This window comes from Neocloeon triangulifer, unplaced genomic scaffold, assembly GCF_031216515.1.
Source record: "Neocloeon triangulifer isolate White Clay Creek 2 clone unplaced genomic scaffold, ASM3121651v1 ptg000012l, whole genome shotgun sequence".
NCBI classification, from domain to species: Eukaryota; Metazoa; Arthropoda; class Insecta; order Ephemeroptera; family Baetidae; genus Neocloeon; species Neocloeon triangulifer.
The window spans coordinates 16,280,421-16,302,757 of record NW_026775554.1 but is presented as its reverse complement, the minus strand read 5'-3'; the positions used below and the strand labels follow the sequence as shown (position 1 = coordinate 16,302,757).

Genomic DNA, 22,337 nt, shown 5'->3' with positions numbered 1-22,337 from the left:
TAGCAATTTTCGAAACAATTGGTAATTTTATCACCACTTTTGTAGAAACTTGAATTTCCTATTATGTCAATAAGGGAACTTTGATTAATAAAATAAAATAAATTATTGTATACATTCAAGGATATAGAAGATCAATGAAAAATAGAAAATGTTTTTTTTTTTAATTTAACGTTATGGCACCCACTGTCTATATTGTTATTTCTATAAATTTCAGAACTAAATAATACATGCTAATTATAGAAAAAGAATATAGTAGTAAAAACTTCCTGAACTAAGAAAAAATATTGTTTTAATATTTAAAAAACGTTTTTGAATTAAATTAATGTGGCATAAAAATCTTAAAACTAAAACCATTTTCGTTAAATTTATATAAATATTTCTTAGAGATTTTCTTCAGTAAGCAGAATAAACTTTAATTTTTTTTATCATGTATTATTCATAGCATTTTAATATTTTTAATGCTTGTAACATTTAAATTTTGAATTATGGCAAAGATTGGCTTGAGATAAACCAATAAGTGAAGAAGTATAAAATTAATGTTAAATTCAAATGGTTTCAATTTTTTTGTTCGTGTTTTTTTTTTCTAAGAAAAGTTGATTATTATGTATCGAGTTGAGTCGGAGAGATAATGCAATGTGATATAAAATTTTGTTTAGTTGCACTCAAAAGCTTTTGAATTGAAATACTCCCGTTAGACCCAGCTCAAAGTAAAATCGTAAGGGTCTCTCCTACATTCATCCTAATTCTCTCCTCCACTCGGTAACGACGACGCACGCCATGGATGTAAAAGCAGGACTATTGAAAAGTTTGCTCTTGAAAGCGGCTACAAATCATGCCTGCGTCGGCCGCCATTTCGGATCATTAAATAATGTCGGCGGTTGAAAAATGCTCTTTGAATTTAACTTTCGCCTCTGTTGATTACGCGCGAGCTGGCAGCCTTTCAACATTCGATCTGTTCGTCATTCATCGTCTCAATTAAATGCAGCTGCCGCGTTTGTGTGCGTGCGTGGTTGCTTGCTTTGTTGGCGCCACGATCGATTCCATTTCAAAGTGTAATTAAATTGCATTTCGTCCAGAAATAATATATGAGCGCATCATTTAATTGCACGGCACTGCAATCTTTAATTGTGAAATCCCCAATGCAGAAATATTGTGAAATGTCATTATAGTGACGAGAGCTGCTTTTGTACCTGTGCAGTGATATGTATTGAGCTGTAATTTGATGCAGATGACGCGTTTGATTAATTACATACCCCAGAATGCATTTGCGTCAGCTGCATTCTAGTTTTTTAATATGCTTGCAGTTTGTGACTTTTGTTCAGTTTTATTTCACCGATTATTATTGGTTCAATTCTACTTACACTTATATTATAAATTAAAACAATTGATGTGTATCTATTTTATTATATTTATTGTTATAACCATGATTGTTTGAAATTTTCGTTGGTATTTCAAATTAAAATATTTATTAATGTTTAATTGACACTTATTCAAAATTTTAATTTTGATATGAATACCTCAGAAAGAAATGCATCTTTTTTTTACTTTTAGGCCAAATTTTTCTGCATAAAAATTTATACGGTTAAATTTTTTTTAACTTGTAAATTTAATCAGAGCAAATGTCAAAGATGAAGAAGGACTTCACCTAAAATTTAAAATTTCTAAATAAAAATTTTACTTTCTAGCTTTATGAGATACAGAATTTAACAATCAAGAAATAAAGTGTAAAAAGTAAGAAATTATATTAAATTCAATCTTTTTAGTACAGACGATAAATACTATTTTAAATGCGTAAGAGAAAACTTTAATCAAAACTGGAGACCTCTAAATATTTTTGTAAAAATTTTAATACCCAGCGTCTCAATTTATAGATCGGTGTTATTCAAAATATTCAAACTTATAATCTAATTTTAACCATTAATTATCAATGAACTGTGCCCTTTTAAAGTTGGCTTAACACAGTTTTTAATGGACAAAAGGATCCTAAATTAATGTTTACCCTGGGCAACTTTCCTCATATATAAACACAAGAGCTCGCCGGCCGAAAGCGAAATTGATGAAATTAGCAAAAACCAAATGCGTTGCACGCTCGAACAACGAAAGCGGGTTTTTGGCCCACCTATGTGTGGTTTTCCGCGCCAACAAGCAAACCGTGCGTGTTGCAAAATTCAATTTTCCGGCGGCTGATTTGTGTTTTGCAAACAGCTTGGCCAAAAACTTGAAAATTTTGTAAAGAGAGGAGAAATGTGTCATCAGCAGCTTTGTCCTTGGCGCAAAATTAATTTGCAAAAAAAAAAAATATTGTGGCATAAAACCGAGTTTGGAACTTTAATAATTTGGTCGCGCGTGTGAGCCTAAATAACGACGACGACGACTTGCTTACTGTTGCGGAGCTCATAAAACGGGCGCCGCCATAAAATGAGTTCAGCTTCGGAGCAGAAAAGAAAAGGAAAAAAGGCACGCACGAAACGAAAAGTACACAATTTGTATATAATGCACATACCCAGTGAGAGAGACAGAAAGAGCGACCGCACATTATGGAATAACAAAAAGGGCCTGTGACGGCTTTTCATTTGGCGAAATTGCTTTTCGCCCGCGGCCATCTTCCTCGTCCAGAGGCATTCATAAAAATTGGACATGGTAAAATGAAATGAAAAGAATGCGGACAGAATTATATTACTAATATTTATATTTACTTGAAAATTTTTAATTTAACTTTTAATTAGTTACAAAATTGATTTCTTTTTATATAAATAAACTTAAAATTATTTAAGCAAATTTTTGGAATTAAACAAAATAGCATTTCGTAGAACTCTGTAAAAAATCTCTTCCCCCATCAAAATGATTTTAAAATATAAGCGTGACCACAAAATTTCATTGATCTTTACGATTGTTTGAATAGTTATAAATTCTGATCATATTTCATGAACATTTGCATGGGAAACTCAATATTACACGGAAGCCTCGAGATCCACTTTATATTAATTTTCGAATCGGCTTTTATTATTTTGTGAAAGCACTGTAAATTCCTGGTGGGAATGCGTATACTTTACTTCTTCATTTCGCCTAATTAGCTCCTTTGTCATCCCCAAAGGAGTCGGTCAGAGTGATTGCGCGCTCGTCAATCAGTCTCCGCTTTTTGCCTCGTCATCACAGACGGAGAGCCTTGAGAGATTTGCGCGCATAAATTTCACAGAGAGCGAGAAATCTTGGCGTCGACAAAAGCGGTGCAAAAACTAGCGCGGCGCACGGGATGTTGCTTTCATTTGTAGTCTTTCATCTTCATTTCCTCTTCCTCGGCGCGAAATATTATCTGCTGCTAAAAGTCGAGTTACGGCGGCGGCACAAGTAGACGCGGCGGCGTTGAAGTAGAAATCTCGACATAATGCGCCTCGCCGGCTCAAAAACAAAACGCATTAGCGAAAGCAAAACAAATGCCCTCCTCCTTATATTTAGCTCTCGCGAAAGAACAAGTCTTGTGGAAAATAAAGCCAAGCGTATAAGAGAAATTTCGGATTAGGCGCCACTCGGATTAACTCCTGTGAATTTTTGAGGGGAGTTTTCAATGCAAGCTCATTATATTCGCGGCGGATGCTCTAAAATGGAGGCAACTCAAAACCCTTTCTTTATCCAAACATTGTGGGTTTTGATGCTTTCCGTCATCTTGTCAAATGGAGCTAGAAAATGAATCTGTTCTTGAAATGATGTGATTTGGTTAGATATTATCGAGGGTGAATTTGTTCGGAGAATAAAGTTTTTTAATCAAATTTAATTAGAAAAAAATCATTTAATTCTTAAAAAAGGGCTCTGGAAACTAGTTTAATTATTTGAAACAGTTGAAAAATTAATTTCGACATTATCAATACGAGATTAGTAATAAATTATAATTTAATTAATTTCGTTCGCATAGGAAAAGACGCGCGATAAGGTTTTTAAAGTTAGGCAACTTGCTCGACAGATAAAAAACGCCGGTTGCCTAACTTTGAATTTACAAGTCATCTACTTTTACAATGGTAAATAAATAAACTCATTTTTTAACTGAAATTGTAGATAGAAGGTTTGCAGTCTTCTGAGTTTCATTTGAAATCAGAAAATAATGATGATATACAAATTTTCTGTAAAATAAAAGTATATTTACGTTTTAATTTCATTTCATTGAAGTCGGTAGTTTTTACGATTGTATTTTTTCTTTTTATTCATTATAGATAAGATATTCAGATAAGTATAATTAAAAATTATTCTAGCTAACTTTGGGAAACGATCTGTGAAAAAGATTTTCATTCAATTAATATTGATTTCAATTAATATTGATATAAAATAATTCTAAGTCTTTCCTAAAAGATTGTACTCCCTGCTTGCTGCAGAAGTGAACTTTATGGTGAAAATTCTCAAATTCCAAATTATAATTTACGCGAAAAATGACCAAATAGAAATATAGAAAAATATGTATTATCTGATTGTTGATTTACAAAATATTTAATTGATTTATGCTTGATAATAATAATAAAATGAAACTGGAAAGTAATTTTCTAGACAAATATGTTTTTTAAACCTATATTTATCTTCAACGCACATTTTCCGCACAAAAAGGAAGACATGATTGAACGAACGCAATAAAGGCCCGACTTCATGTTCTTGTTCTTGATAAGAAAATAAACTCGACGACTTACTTGCTTACTTCGTCTCGATCCACCCACGCTACCCGGCAAAACAAAGACGGCACACTCGTCGCTGGCGGTTTAATTTGAGCACGAACGACGAGCAAAAATTGGTGCGAAGGAGTTGTGTGCAGCCGAGGAGGGATATCAACAAAGCTAGGGGAGGCGAATTGATATATCACGAGACGAAGGGCTGATCAATCACGCCCCACCCGCCGGAGAACAAGGACGGAGCACTTTGCATAAATTAAAAATCAATCGGGCCCGCCCGCCTGCCCGCGTGCGATGAAATAACAATCCGGCCAACTTCATTATCAGCGCCAGCCAGCGCGCCGTTTGACGAAGTAATTAGTGCACGGCGCGTCGCTCAATTGTGTCAAAGAGGATTATTAATCTGCGTCGATTCGCAGCAGCACCGGCAGCGGCTTTTGTTGCCGCGAAACCCACTAACTCTCAAAATTCAGTCGCTCCAACTGATTCGGTCCTCGAGGCCTGCTCGCTTCGGCCGCAACTCGTTTAATTGGCTCGCAAACAACTTCGGACTAACTGAATTTGTTTGTAAGCCCAACTGCCCGGCCGCTCGCACCTTACTTATTCTAATCCTGGTTGTTTATGTAGTCGAAAGATTATCGCCGCAACTTGCCGCTGTCGCTAAAGGCAGGAATTTGAAACTAATTTTGCCGGATTAGTGCGACACCGTGTTAGTTGCATTGTGCTATTTTGGTCTCTCTACTTGAACCTGAAGGCTTACGAGATTAACTCAAACAATAAAGGTATCAATAGACTTACCATGCAAGTCTATTCATTGAAAATTATTTTATCAAATAGCAACTAAAGCAGCTTTTAAAGAATATTAGATATTTGTCAATTTAGAATTGTTACTTTTTAAGATAAAGAATAATTATGAAATCCTTAAATTGACTTTTACAATAAGAAACTTGTATTAATTAAAGGTTTAGATTTTTTAAATCTTGGAAAAATCAGGTAGATTTATAATTTTTTATTTAAAAAATATCAATTTTCAGTTACTTAAAGCAAGTATAACATTTAAAATTTTCTTTATTTAGTTTATTTATATATTAATTAATCCAAATTAGTTTTATGTGAAATACGCCATTTTAAACAAATCAACAAAATTTTAAACAAAAATATTAACAAAAAATAAAATTCTCTGACAACCTTGGCAGTTTGCATTTCAAAAAAAGCAAATTTTAATTTTCTGCTGAGCAGATTTATATAAAATCCTCCCCTTTGCAATACTTTTTATTAGTGAAATGTATGATCAAAACAGAATTCAAAAATCTAGAGTGGGTGGATATTATTTAAAGCCTCTCCACCGTATCCAATTAATATTCCATGTACCACATTCCACAATTAAAGCCATTCATGTTACAAAGCTTACACGAGCTTTTCCTCATCCATTTCCCAATCCATTTTATTCAAAAAGCAGTTATGTTCTAAAAATAGGTGTAGTACCGTAACAATGCTTCTGGCGGTCAACGTGAAACAATTGATTTTAAATTAATGGCCATTGAGGTATAGAAAAATTGAATATGTAGCAGACCTAGCTCAAAATAACTAATGATTTTTTTATAAATTAGTTAGAAAGAACGGTTCAATTCCTAAGGTTAATAAAATATATAAAAAAAACCTTCTTACTAGTCTGGAAAATGATTAGTTTGATTTAGTTTCATTTTTTTTTTTTATAAAAAAAGCGATCATCTATAAAAAAAAAAAAAAAAATCTCATCTATCTCTATCTATAAAATATTTTTTTCCTATTTCTGCAACCATTTTCTTTGAAAAATTTGTTGAAAGTTGCCTGACTGTAAATTAATAACGAACCTTTTCATGATTGGTTATTAGCCAATAGCTTTTTAAAAACAACTTCTTAACAAAAAAAATCCCACGAGTCAACATTCTTCAATACTAAATCTCATTTTTTTTTACTTGAATTATGTGACTTTTTAAAGTCCGTTCATCAGGAGAATACCAAATTTTATACATAATTGTCAAATGACTTGATAAAAATCAAGGTTTTATTGTATATAAGTAAAAAAAATTGAAACTGATATAGACAATTTGCAATCAAATTTAAACAAAATCTAGAAACGAGTAATCAACTTTAAAAAAATAAATAAATCAAGAGTTGTTTAATCGATTTTATAATCAAAGGAGTAGCTTTTTGAATGGAAAACGCTCAGCTCTTTTGCTAATTCTGGGTATCAATTAACGGCGGCAGCACGCAACGAGCGTTGGCGTCCCTCGGCGCGTAATCCGGCGGCGAGCAAGTAATCCGTAATCGTCGACTTACCTTGCGTGTGCGCCAGCAGCAGTCCTCGCAACAAGTTCCACACCTCGGGCTCGGTCAGCGCGTCGCTCGCCCGCAGCTCCAGCACTTCTGCCACCGACACCTCGGCCATTCTCTGTGCCAGGACAAAACACAATCAGCCCTGCAGTCAATTTTCCGATGACAAGAGACGAGACAAACTAACTTTCGTCAGAAAAAAAAAACAATTTCTCACGAACCGGAAAATGTACTTTTTACGTTATTATATGGCGTGTGAAAAATCTGTCCGGAGAGAAAAGTTGTTAATTTATCAAATAAGTCAGAGCCGAACGGCCAACTTTGCGCCGACCCAAGATTGGAATTTTCTTTTCCCTCCTAAGGGCATAACGTTTTCCGGCTCGCGATGAAAATTTAATTACCATTCAGCCGGAGAAAAACGAAAACGGCCTAACTTGTAAGGTCGTTCAAAGCACAAAACTCGTTTTATATATCCTTTTTCCCCTTTCATGAACTTTTGAATTGAAAAGCGACGTTCTTATACATTTTTTCCGCTCTCAGGAAACAAGCAATTCAGACTCCATTATGCTGGAACTGCATCAAACTGCAATTTTTCTCACCGAGATCCTTTCACCATATTCCCTTTCATGAAATGCACGTTTGTATTGATTAATGGCGTCTTTTGAGACCCAGATGCTGCAAGTATGAAAATTGACGCCCCTCTCTAGGTCTCCACACAATAAATCTCACTCTCAAGGCGCTGCATCTGCATGGACGAGATTAAATCAATTAGCCGAGATGCCTTTGCGGAATGCCGACGCCCCCGCAGCCAAGACGGAGAATCGATCGCTGGTGTGTAATGCCCGTTTATTTATCAGGCGGTTAGTAAATAAAAGCCGCTGGCCGGGCACTAATAATAACCGTAACGAGAGGCACAAATTCCTCGCGCCGATATTGCTCGTCGCGAAAATCGATTTCCGGATGTTTGCAACGTGAAAGGGAGAATGAAATTTTGCAACACTGCGGTGTGCAATAAATGTCAGAACGGGCAAGTTTTTCTGATATTAAAAAATTCCAGGGTTTTATCAATACGTTTTGGGATGAAATGCTCTTAAATTGAAATTGAAGCTTTGTATTTTTTTGAGAATCATTATTTTTTTTTATCATGGATAACTTTTGTTTGGAGATTAAAAGAAATAATAAAGTTAAAAAAACTAAAATCTTGACAAAGAAAATTATAACTAAACATTTAAAATAAGGAAAATCAGTTTCTAATTTGGAAGAAATTTAAAAAATATAAGAGCGGGCTTCACATGAAAAAACCCTTCACAATACATTTAATATGATACTATGCATCAATATACGTTTTGAAATTTATAATTGTATTGTTGAAACCATCACAAAAACCGACAAATTGTAATTATTTAATCTTCTAATTATTCATTTGATAAGGAAATTCCTGACTCCCACTCATTTGAAACAATAAAAATCTTTTTCCAATAAAAAAAAAACACATAATTATTCAATTGATAAATAATTATCTTTGCACTGCTACAACATGGCATCAAACAAGAAGCTTTAACAATTTCAATACAAAGTTTTTTGGGTAAATATTCTTAAAACTTCATGTGTAGACAAGAAAATAAAAATATATTGTTGGCGAATTGAAAACAATTAAAATTGAAAATCTTTTACAATTCAACAGAGCAATTTTAATAAACGTGTAATGCGGTTAAAAATTTAAAAAAAAAAATGATTTAAACTTGAAAAGATCTAATAATTTTTAAATAAAATATAAAATAAAATTAATGTTGTCACAAATATTCAAAAATAAAATTCATCTTTTTTTTAATTAGAAAACAATTTTCTACAAAATGTTGCAAACATAATGGGAATTTGTGAAAGAACAGCGTTAGCTTCCATTATCGCCTGCGCCTGATGCATATTTTGATTAAATCCGATGAGTCTCACAAAGGAGCGCAAATCCAACGAGAGTGTGATTAATGAAGCCAAAAATCTGGTTAGCGTCTTACAAGCGGCGAATCCCTTACAGCAAAAGCGATTTAATTTTCCCCGCAGCATTACACAAAAGCTCGTAAATCTCGCGTTCGGGGGGCGTCGGCGTTAAATTTTGAACGAAAAAAAACTCCACCACAATAAATAACCACGGCAAGCGTCGTCACTCAATGGAAAAAAAAATTAACAACCCTCCCTCGCTACCCTTCGGCTCCATAAATCACGCCGTCACACCAAAGGGTTAATGAGAGAAAGAAGGCGCAAATAACTTGCTTTAAACTGAAAATGTATTGTCTCGCGTGTGTACAGGCTATGCGTGTTTAAATTGTTCAATGTGTGTGTGTATGTGTGTGTGTGTGGTCGTCAGTTTTATACAAAATATTTGCTCGCTCCTTCAAAAGGAATTCCAGCGGCCAACAATTCCAGAGCCACGCGCCAGGCATTCCTTCTCCGCCCACCCTCGGGCAGGGGCATCTCTAGTCTGGACACCAGGGTCGATGCACTTAATTTTCTCTTTCTGGTACAACAACACGCGACGGTGTCTGTCTGTCTGTCTCCACGGACGAACGAAACACAGACGACTGGTGAATGGTGACGGCGAACCAACCGGTCACGGGACTGAGCGAATCCGCCGCCGACGATGAAGGGAATAATGAATCGAATGCTAGATTGCGTCAGAGCAAAGTTGAGCACCTTACACAGCGACTGCGAGAGTTGAAAAGTTAAATCAAGTTTATCTGAACAGTATCTGATTGGTACAAAATCCCTGTAATGCTTGACTAATAATATAACAATATCATTGAGATTCAAATTTGACGCCAATTTTTTAGAATGGAAAAAGTGCAGTGAATTTAAAAAAAAAATATGAATGCTAAACTAGCATATTATTTGCTTAAAAATAGCAAACCTGAAAGTCATTAAATAAAAATCTGAATTACGTTTGTAATTTTTTTAATTTCTATCATTTTTTTTTTAAAGAAATTTTAGTGAAAAAATTTATTTATGTAATAAAAAAATTATGTTGCGATTTGATTTGATTTTTAATTTTTTTAATTATTTCAATCTTCAAGAATTGGCGCCGAATTCAAATTTAACGTCATAACGTATCCATGCATGTAATATTGCTGCCGGAATTCCCCGCGGGCGCCTAATCTGGAAATTAATCTGCCGCGGATGTTTGTTTGTGCATCATTTTAAAGCAGCCCGCGATTCTCGTGAAAGCTAATTAGGCTACGAGATGCGTTCCCCCCAGCTCGGAATTGTATTTTATAGATATAATTATGTACTGATACATTCGTTTGCGAGTGTTTCAAGTTCGGCGTGAAAATCGACGCCTGTATAAGCCCACTTGCTGAACGGAAGCGACAACTAATTAGCACATTCACATATCTAGAGGATTAAGTTGTGATTTTATACGATATTTCCCATCGACGCGCGCCATCACTGTGCGCAAACACTGGATATGTCGTAACCCTTTCTCTGTTTGGCTAACACTTACAGTCAATTGAGCCGTTTCTCTAAAAAATAAACACCAAAAAGAGAGCTCGTGTATATCTCTTATTATTTGCGTGCGGCAAACATGGGACTGAATTGATTAATCTCATTGACTGCTGACAAATTATACTTGTTTTAAGTGGAAGATTGGTGTCTATTTCTCTTTTTTTATTTATCTCGACTTTTGTTAATTTTATTCCCGTCTTCGCACAAAGTCGCTTCGTTTTACCGAGTTAAAATAATCAGTGCGGAGTTAATTGCGTTTCCTCTCTGCTTCGCGGCGCCGCCGGCAGAAATTAGTTTACTTAATGGAAACTACTATCGCACTTTAGGCCCTCGGGACAAATGCAAAGGGGGCAAATAATCGTGATTGCCGTACATGCTCGTTCACAGAGGGAAATTTGATTTTGGTGCGCAATCAGACACGCGAGGCGCGGTAAATTAATATGGAAATTCGAGGGGGACGATTGAATCGGAGATTGTTTCTGATGGGAACATCTCTAATTAAACCAGGTTTGGAATCGGTGTTAATTTACAATTCAACCGCCAAAGAGATTGTGGGGGAAAATGAGCCAAAAAATACAAAGTGTTGATTTCTACCTCCATTTATGAGAGAGATTACAAGTTTACGGCTGCATGTTTTGGTCAAATTCTCAAAAATCCGACAAATTTTTTATATTAAAGAACAGCTTATTCTAAACCGGAATTGGAAAAAAAGGTATATTGATAATTTTTTAAGAAATATGCTGGCCATTTGGTTTTAGTTGTTTTCTTTCTTATATTGAAGGGTCGCTATTAAAATATGTCTTCATGATGAACTTGGGATGAATCATTTTAAAAAGGTTAAATTTTTTTTAAAACTTTTCATTCCTATGAGAATTTTGGGCCAATAAACTTAAAACTGTTTCAATATCAAATAACAAATGATCTAAAACATTTCGGATTTACTTTTAACTTTGAAGCCCTTTTTAAGAACGATTTTTAATAAATTTCCAGTAACCATTTGGGAATAATTTTATCGGATGTCTAAAAAGGGAATCCGGTCAAGTCTTTCTTTCTTTCTGTGAACAATTTGAATTCTCCCGAAGCAGCATTATTTTTCATTTGAACCAATCATTCTAATTGCTTAAAGTGTAAGAATCAGTGCAGTCACGTGTGCCGCAACCTGGCTCAAGCGCAGCCTCACCCCCGAAAGGGACCCCTCGGCGGCCTCCTCGGCAGCCCGCCCGTCAAGTTCTGCTCTCGGCACACACATAGCACTGCTGGGCCTTGCTCTCGGTTATCACAGGCCAGGCACTGTCTGGTCCCTCATCCAGCACATCAGACGTCCTCAACAGGTGAGTGTCTGTGCAGCGTCGGCGGCGCCTCGTCGTCGGGGCGGCGCGGCGCCACGATCAGGTAGCTGGGCGTCCTGGGGGGCTGCGGGGGCAGGTAGTAGACGAGGCACGACACCCCCACCAGGAAGAGGAAGAACAGAAACACGACGTCGAACATGAGCAGCGCCAGCCGCATGTTCTCCAGCCCGCAGTCAGGCCATCACTGCTGCTGCCAAAACCCACCAAGCCGCCGCCGCCGAGTGTGCGCGGGGGTGCGTCGGGGGTGGCGAACACCCCCGCTCACTTCCTCGCCAGCCCGGCCCAGAGGGATTAAAATATCGCGCAGCTTGTTATCGTCCCTCTCTCTCGCGCGCGAACGTGCGTGCATGTGCGACTTGCAAAAACTTCTTCCCCCGTTTTTTTTCGTCGCCGAATTATTTGCGGCGTTGGATTTCGGCAAGTGAGAAATTCGACGGCTGCGAATGACAGACCGCTCGAGTGAAACCACCCTGACGGTGTCACGTTCCTTTGCGGTTTTTCAAGCGTAAAAACGAGTTGAATTTGGGAGATTGATGATGAACTCCGGCCAAATATGAAAAATCTAGATTTATGGAATTGGTAAAAATTTCAACTTTCAAAGTGGGTTATAAATTTTTTTCATTGATAGATTTTTGGCGGAATCCAATAAATTCAGATTGAACATTCTAGAATCTTCAACACTGAATTTTATTTCGCAAAATTGCATGAAAAATGAGACAACCATGTCTGAAATGTACTAAAACCTTTTAGGAAAGTATTCAAACTTATTAAATTTTTTTCATAATATTTTATATTGCAATGCAAATGCAACAATAAGATTTGTCCAGTTGATAAACACTACAACTATGTTAATGAAAAGATTAAAAAAAATACATTTGTTTCTCTACGTAACCATAAATTATATTGGAGGCGATGAAAGCAATTTTACAAAAGGCCTAAGCCTTTTAAAAACGAAGTGGAAATTCGTTATCTATAGATAAGAAATTTGTATCGATTTTTTTTCTGAAACGAATTGAACAGTTTATAATTTTTATATTTTCATTCAAAAGTAATATTTATATTTTAAGTACATCTTTATTGTTACAGTAATTTAGAAAATTTATAATAGTGGATTATTGAAATAATTTTAGGATAAACTTAGTATGGATTTGTTTGTTTGAATATAGAAATAAGTGGAAATAATAAATAAATAAACCTGCCTCGTTGCCTATGAATTAAAAAAAATTGAACATGCAAAATAATTTTCCAGGAAAATTTCCCATTGATAAATTAATTAAGTAACTATTTCAATTAATTTATGAATGCTCACCGACTTCTGATTGTACTTGATTGCATTGCATAAATATGGCTTGAACCTTGGAAATCACTTTCCTTTCTTTGCTCATAGTTGAAAGGTTACCAACTTTTCTCAATTCCTTCGGCATTCAAAGGTGTCGCAATCAAGTTTCTCTCCAATTGAATAATACTTATGAGGCTTTCAACGAGGAGAAAATTAATTTCCTGCTGCGAACAAACACATTGTGCGTCGGAAATGGAATTGATGCCGTCATTGGAGAACAAGCAGCAGGCTCGACCCGCGGCAACACATTAATGGAAATCCATTTGACGCACCTGGGATTTGCCTATCGCGGCAAAAACGCGTGTCTCTTGCACTGCCCCGGGGTGAAAAAGGCGGCGGCCGTCTTTGGCAGGCAACAGGCATGTTTTATTAATGCATTTGTTATCGGCGGCGGGTCTTTAAGGGTGGCCTCAGCCGGCCTATCTATCTCCCCTTTCAAGCCTGATGTTCGCATTGATTTCGGCGCGGGTGGGTGCGAGAGCATTAGCTCGTCTCTCTTTATCTGCAAATATCCCGGCACGCGAAATAATGACCAAAGTTTGCAAACGCCCTGCAAGAATGTTCCTTTCACCAGTATCGACCTGCGCAAGTTTAAATTGGCACGTCACGGAAAATCGACACACGCTAATTGCCCCCGTTTTGATTAAGCGCAGCTGCTGTCTTGCTCGCGGATTTAAAGTCTGACTCTGTTAATGCCGCTGATCTGTGCACGGTGATTGACCGAGTTTTCATCTCAGTCTCTCTTGGGAAGAACAGGCTTCGTCAGGACAAGCGCTTATGTCGCGCAAAAAGATTATTTTTTTCTCAGGGATGAGATTTGCAGTAGATTTTAAAAAAATATTTATCAAAAATTTAATATTTACTCAAGCGGTAATAAAATAAATTATAAATAATCATAGCTGTGGAAATGTTTAGTTTCGAAATTTCCATCTAAAAACCCCGTTCATTGAATACAAACAAGTATTTAATATTTTCAATAATTAAACTTTTAAATATCAAATTCTTATGCAAATTTGTTTCCTGCTAAAAAAAAATGTATCAATTAAAATTTCAAACTTTTTATTAAAAAGATAACGCTCAATTTGTTATTATTTACAAGATATCAAACATATCCAATTAAATCAACACAAATATATTTAATTAAATAATGTATAATTGGGATTATTTAATTTTCTTTTACTTTTTTACCTAAAAAAGAATTCTAACAATATTTTGTTTCCAGAATCTGAATATCTAAAAATCTGCTCCCCAGTTATGATTGAAAATATGAAACTGGATCAAGGAAGGCAAAAACATAATCTTGCAGATTGTTCTCACACATGCCATGGAGTTGTGGGAGGACTTTGAAATAGATTAATTTGCTTTCTCACGTCAAGTGCCTGTTGAAAGAAGAGGCAATATATGAAGATGAGCGCCAGAGGAGAACGCTTAACCCGCTCTTGGAGTGGCGAAGACGATGTGTGTATAAATGTCATTAAAAGTTGATTCGCTTGCAGAATATCGAGACCGAGTTTGGTGCCGAGTTGGCAGGATGATGTTCGAACTTGTAGTTTTGTTGCTGTTGCGGAGGCGAAGACTTTGCACGTATTAACGCCGAGCACCGAGACAAGTTGTTTAATTTATTATGCTGCAGAGCATGCAAGTTGCTCCTTTAGAGAGTGTCGCGAGTAATGAAAATACTGGTGAAACGGATTATGTCTGAGAAAGTCAAACAACTAATTGTAAAAGTGGGTTTATGATAAAACAAAGTCATAAGAGTGTTAGTCATTAAGAAAATAGAATATTAGGTTTTTCCCAGTAAATTTGTTTCAAATTGAAATAAAAATACAAAATTAAAAAAAAAACACTCTATTGAATAGATTGAATTGAAATTTATTTGTCAGATATTTTTGTTCAAAATTTATAAAAGCAAGAAAGTGAATTAATTAATAAAATAAAAATAAGACTCATTGTAAGATAAAATTTCCATTATACAAAATTTGACCTTTTGCCATCACCCATCCATTTTCATTTTTCATTAACATTCTATTAACGGAATTGCCATTTTTATAAGACATCAAAATGTTATCTCTTTCATGCAAATTTTTCTGTTCTCCGTTGAATTTTTTGCTTTCGGCGAGAACGAAAACCCGGCTAATTTCCAAGTAAAATGCCCTCCACCGTGAACGCTGTTTGCTTTTAATATCAATTTTCCATTAGACGAAAGTGGTCGACGCCATTACTCATTATGTCATCTGCCGCGACAAAAATGAGCGCACAGTTTGTCATTGGACAAACCTTTATGAAATTTCGGTCGTCACAAGGCTCGCAGTTTTTTCGAGAGCACCTAGAATGGAAACGAGCCAAAATTGTTTCGCGTTTAAAGAGGGCGGCGAGCATGCGGGCGCACGCGTTTCTTGTTTGCCGAGCGGCGGTTCCGCGTATTAACCGTGAGAGCGAGGGCGTGTGTGTTTGCCGAACAACGCGGAATTCTGCGGAGGAGCAAATTGAGAGCTTCATCTTGCATAACTGACGACGCTGGAATGCGTCGCTCAGAGTTTCTTACTTAGCTTCGGAATTCGCCGCCAGAACAAACACAAAATCGCATCAAAACCTGCTCTGGTTTATTCATTTTCGAATTACAGCTCATGCATTTTTTTTTTCGTTTTTTTAGCCGAGCTGGCGTTGCTCGCTCTGGTCCCAACGGGCTGAAGAGCGAATCGTTTCGGGCACTAATGCGACCGGCGTGGAGGGAAATGTTGCAACTTTGTGGCTTGGTATGAAAAATGTCGCGTCTGGCCACGGTGGGCCGATTATAATTTTCGCACAAAGAGCCGCAATCTGCTTTACGTTGATTGCAAAATTTTTAAGCTCTTGACCAAAATATGAGTCTTTTCAATATTGCATCTGTAAAAAGGAAAAATAGGGCAAAGCCAGCGTTTTTAATTAAAAGAGATGCTTTGAAATTTATATTTTCGAGCCTGTCACAAACTCAAATTCCAAAATATGTACATTCAAATAAAAAAAAGATAATCTGTCACTTACTTTATAATTAAATTAATTCTAACACAAATATAATGCAAAAAAAATGAAATATTTAATCAACATAATTGCACTTTTTGAACCCTCTCTTGGCTCCAGTGTTAAACAAAAGATGTATAAGTTTTTAAAAGTTGTTAAAAAGAATTTAAGCATTCTGATAAAAAGGCAGCAAAATTTTTGAACTGGCTTACTAAATTATTTTGCTTGAAATAAAACCTAAACCCGTTTGAGACCGGTTTATCTTACTTTTTATATGAAATGGTGAATAAAATAAAGTAAGTAAGCTAAAATTTAAATAGAAATTTTTCCACCAAATTTCCGGTTATGAGTCTAATTAATTTTTTGCATTGTAACAGGTTCCATTTCACTGTTTAAAAGAAAAATTATACGTCTTAACTTGAATCGGTAAAATTCATATGACAAAACTCAATCCCACAATCCTGATCAGAGTATTTTTATGAACTGGAAATGTTGAATTGTTCCATCTGCTTCAAATGAAACCGCCTCTGATCCCTTTGTTTCCGCATAGAAGGAAAATCATGTTTTGGGCCATTATTCGCGTCGCTCCTTAACTCATTCCCTTATCAGCTGTTGGCGCAAAGCCCCTTTGAGTGGCAGGTGCTGATTAAATCGTGGTTCTCGCAACGCAATTGGGAACACGACGGCATAGCAGGAAGTCCGTCGATGTATAATACTGGTTGGTTCGTTCGATTGGCGTAGCTTTTTGTTTGCGCTACGTGACCGGCGGGTTGCATACCCGCCGACAGCTGCAGGCGCTTGATGGATGTGTAGGTTTGTGCGATGATGATGATTTTCCCGCTGTTGTCTCGCTGCCATTATTATTGCGCGCGCGTGTGCCAGTCAGAGCTGCACAACAATCTAAATCTCTCGCCCATAATGCTGGAATTTATTCCACGCAAAGTGAAGATCGATGCAAGATAAACTTTCGCAACGATGCAGGGAGTAAACAAGAGTTATGTGCAGCAAAAACCGCGAGCGTTACCCTGTTTTACGGCCTTATCTCTTTTTACTACGTGGCCACTAAAACGGAAACAAAGGCATTCGAACCCTTCTCTTCGGCCCGCGTGCGATTCATCTGATATCATCTTCAAGGCTACTCATTAACGTCCCTACTTGATTAATGTCTACTTTATTTGTGTCTTTCTTGGAAAGTTGGTGCAAAAATCAGCAGAAACAAAACAAGAGGAATGAAAACTACAATTATTAAGAATTAATTTGCAATTGAACTTCTAGAAAACAAAATCTCCAACTTTGTAAAAAGTAAAATATTACTCAAAAATCCAGTGGCTTGGATGGTTTCATAATTTTTAGCACTTTAGTTTCTAGTTTTAGCGAACCAATAATTTCATTCATTCTATAACAATATAAATAAAATCATTAAAATTTGACAAAATAATTTTAAAAAAGGAATTGAATAAGTGATTTGGAAAGGAACTACCAACAGGTTAAAATTTGGAAGTCCATCCTCTGACGAATTAAGATTTTCCAATATTTTGTAATTTCCATAAAAAAATATTATCATTTATATTTTACTTTTATTTACTGATAATGTTTTTCTGAATTGAAGAAAACTAAAAATGTAACGATTTTATACTTTCCGCACATAAAAGTGATTCTATTAAAAATTTGCATAAAAATTTATCTGACTAGTAAAAAGATGAAGCAACTCGGCTCTTTTGTGGTTATAAATGCGATTCAAGCCGACGACAACGAGAGTTGTTGAGCAACAGCGGCGGCGACCAACTTCCCTCGCATTAAAAGTACAAAAGTTGCTACCGCCATAAGTGTCTTCCATCGATCCCGTTGTGCTTTTTTTGCCTCGCCGCGCGTGTACCTCAGCTGCAAATTTAAAACTGCACACAGGGAGGCAGGCTAAAGGGCTTCCCATCAACGCAACCTACTTGCGGGCACAATAAAAAGTGGGGCTTGGCTTTGCACAAAGGCCCAGGACGCGGGTGGTCTAGTGCTCCTTTGGAGCTGCGAGTATTGGAATTTGGCGCAAGACACATGACACCCGCCCTACTCGCCGAGTTAGGTTCGCCGCAGAGAGATATTACTTGGGCTAACGCAAAACAGTCTCACAGGAGGCTAAAATTACATTGCGATTTAAACTACAGGGCGGAGGGATTTTCGACTTCTATTAGATTTCAGAGGTTGTTTGTAGTTTCAGAAAAAGTTATTTTATTAATCCAAGTAGCCTTTAAAAAAAATATCAATCAACTAGGTAAAAAATCAGTTTAGTTTAAAACACATTTTCTTGCAATTTTTTTAAGCTATATTTCAGTAAAATTATTCTGGCCTTTCTAATTTTAATAATTAAATTTTAACTTATATGAGCAAACATCTCCCGGGGTCAATCTCTACTTTGTTGTTTTAGTGCCTTGTAAGAATATTTTTCATGCACTTTTCACCTCTACAACTTCCATTAAGCGCGGTTGTAAATAATTCAAATGTATCCCGAAAGTTGCTCCGCCATTTCCGCGAAATAACAATTTTCTCGGTGAGCAGAAGAAAGTGGGTCGGTCCTAACTCTCCTCGCTCCTGTAATTACAAGTTTTCCACCTCGGTGCCACCGGAACTAGGCAGCACGCGAAACGCAACGAGACCGTTTTCGGCAAACACCGAGAACAACCCTCAGCCCTATCAACCCCTCCGGCCGAATTGCAGCTCGCGGAACGATTCCCGTGGGCGGCATGATTTGCGACTACTGCACTTTCGCCGACTTACCGCGATAAATTCTCGTGTTTAATTAATTCAGCGGCTTGTCTACCAGAATATGCGGTCCAAGATAAAGCAGTTGAGAACAAATAGTGCATTGTGAATCTTGTAAGTTATTGTGTATTCATTCTATGTGTATTATTCGGATTTATATTTAATTAAAAATATATTCAGTATTATAGAAAAAAATCTCTCAAATTCTATTAAAAACAAATTGAAGATTAATAAATATAAATTATAAAAATTCATTCCAAAACTTATGTCTACATGTCTAACATTTTAGTTATTTTAAATTATTTAAACAATTCTAAGTTCGGATGATTTTCCCAAATTCCAATAGTTCACTCCGAGTGAGTAAATTGCTCGTCACACGGAGCAACGTGAATTCAGGACGTTTTTGAAGAGCACCGTTTATTCAAATTGCAATTTGCACGCGCTCTCGCACACACGTTAAGCCCCCTAATTTTGCTCTCTCGCAACGTCGGGGGGTGCAAAATGGAGCATAACTTTTATGATGAGTTTCTGCAGCGGCAACAAGGCTCATAATAATATTCCATTCGCAATCCTCCCTGCCACCCCCTCACGGTCGGCAGTAAAATGAGCTCGGCAATAAATTAGACACGGCGTGTGTACGACCCGAAATGTATATAATTTTGCGCCAAAGCGGCAGGTGCGAAGCGTCCATAATCAGCACGTGCGTGATTAAAGCGTGCGTTACGTAATGGAGTGCCTCGGAAATGAAACGACGCCTGCTGCGAATTAATTCTTTGGCTCTTCGAAATTTCGCAGCTCCTTGAACGCGCACTTTCGACTCTTCTCGCGCGACGAACGCGTCACTTTTTATTGGTGCGTGAAATATTGACTGACGCCGAAAGCCATTAGGTCCGCCCGAGCGATGATAACCTGCCGAGCGAACGGGGTGCCTCCTTTATGGGGCAACAAATTTTTAAACGCTCGATCACGCCGAACGACCCTCCCGGGAGCGTTTAATGAAACGCCCGAGCTGCAATAATTCTGCACGCTTGACGAACTTGTTTGCCCAGTCGCGATTCAGCTCTAATTGAATTCGCAACCCCCACAGTCTTGATTTCATCCCGTGCAATTTGCATATAAATGGTTAGCCGAACGTTTGTGATACAATTATTATTGCCACTTGTTATTTTTGTTGAAGATATAAAACTGAAGTCGGGTATATTTGTGGTGGATTGAGTTATAAAATGATCCACAAGGGAACCTGCCAATCTTCACAACCGCAGATTTCGTTAAATTTATTTGGAACCCAACATTGAAAGATGAAATTTTTTTAAATCCCATATTTACAATAGTCCCGCTTTATGCAAATAACTCAATAAACCTGTTTTTGAGTGCCAGGAAAATAAAGCAAATTTTCCTATAATATTTCAAGAAATTATAAAAAAAATTAACCATTAGAAATACAGCATTTTAATTTTAGGTAAATTATATTGTAATTATATTACCATTTTCGTATGTCGTGTTTTTAATAAATGATGATAAAAATACAACGTGTACAAATATTATCTGCAACGTTATAAGGGTTAGGAAAAGTAAAAAAAAGTGAGCATCAAAGCCGCTGTGTCAAATCTGGCAACTCGTTCTGTCAAAATTTCGTCACGGCGTTGTGGATTTATTCAAGCCTCTCTTTTTGAAAGGGGTATGTGTACCGGGCTTGTACACGCACAGGCGGTTTTTAATAATTTCGACATCCAAGAGAAGAGAAAATTGCCCCCACTAAACGCCACAAAAACAAACCGCGCGCGAGTGCCAGAGGCGGAAAGTGGCAGGCTCGAGGAGTCACGAAAGGGAGCCGAAAAAGGGAACAAAACACGGACGGAGCTCATTTTCTTGATAGGTAGGTGTGAACGCCCCGCACAAAGGGTCGCAAAGGAGAAGGAAATAAAAGCGGGTGTGCGCGAATTGTCGCAACACTCTAAAGAGATTCGGTTCCATCCGGGTTTCTGCATGACCTCTCCCGCATCACATGTGAGCGGTGTTTGAACAACCAAATTACACTTCGATCGGGCCGCCCCCGTTCGCCGATTCACCACCATTATCGCTCGCTGCCCTCTGACATTAACAAGACGTGCAATCCGCCGAGCACCGACGATTTAGTTAATGGCAACAAGAACGGCCGACAGACTGAGAAAGAGAAAGTCTCCCTAACCACCCCCGCGAGCCGGCAATTTAAAATGGCTGCCGCTGTGGAAATTAATATTTGCCTTTTGCACAGTTCTCCGAATGTAGTCGACTTGAGAGTGGCTTACTTGCGACGGCATGTGAGAAAGAGATTGCCCTGGAGCAGTGAAGAAGATGAAAAACCAGTGCAGACACAGCAAACACCAAAATAAATGTGATTAGATCCTGGAGTTCATTTTAATAATATCGTTTTATAAACTGGTTTTAAAGCTTCCGATGAAATAAATTATAATAGTTATAAATAATTTATGTTTGCTGTTACTTTATGCACTCTAATGAGTTGAAAGTAAAATTATTTGTATGATAAATAATTTTACAAATAAATTAGAATTGATTGTTTGCAAACTCAATATTTTTCCTTTTTTCATGTGAAGTGAAATTAAATTTTGTTGTCAAATTAAAACATTTTGGACGAAAACCATTAGTTTCCAAAAATTATCTTCAGGGTAGTCAATAAAATTTTAACATCCATTTCACATAATAAATTATTTTAATTCTGAATAAGACTTCAAGAAAAATAAGATAACTCCTTTAAAAAAATTTTATGGCCATTTTCAGTATCTTTCCAAGACAGCACTAAATTTTCCATTTATCTCTTTATTCAATGGTCTGTATAAGCGGTTTTTCTTTGCTAATGTTTTCCAGGAATTTAGAAAATTAACATCAGACCGCATAAATTTCAACGCAGACAAGGTGTGGGTAAACACGGCAGCGAGAGACTTCAGCCGTCGTCTTGGGCGAAGTGCGAAAATCTAGCAGACATTCACGTGCAGACCGCAGCTTCCCACGCACCATTGAACAGTGGGGCTTTGCGAATGCCATAAATTTGCGACTAGATCCCCCAGACACGCAAAACAAAGGTAGAACAAGAATAGCAATCCGCACCGTTCCCGAGGGACTAATTTTTATAATGCCCAATTAATTTCACCCTCAAAGTTTTGAAGAACTTTTTCTTTAAAATCCGGAACTGTATTTTATTTAATTTTGACACGCTAAGTTTTTAGAGAAAGGAAAATATTATCTTCATTCAACTTCCAATAAATTTTGCCGCAACTTTCATCAACACCTACTTATTATTACTTATTTGAATGCTTTTCTTAATTTTCAAGCAGTTAAATTTTCATTTAATTAATTACATTTACATGTTGTGTTTTTTATCAATTCTATCAAGCTTCACATAAATCAGTTATTCAATGTTATTAAAAAAAATTTAAT

The 22,337-nt window shown here is 36.8% G+C and overlaps 1 protein-coding gene across 1 annotated transcript in view; it reads right to left on the bottom strand.

Moving 5' to 3' along the window:
- LOC132196730 (tyrosine-protein phosphatase non-receptor type 13-like) overlaps positions 1-22,337 on the bottom strand; it is an 83,280-nt gene that overhangs the window by 51,900 nt on the left and 9,043 nt on the right. Inside the window, exon 2 of the mRNA XM_059619563.1 lies at positions 6,972-7,083. Coding sequence (XP_059475546.1) covers positions 6,972-7,080 — 109 coding nt within the window. The 5' untranslated portion in view covers positions 7,081-7,083. The remainder of the gene's footprint in view (positions 1-6,971; positions 7,084-22,337) is intronic.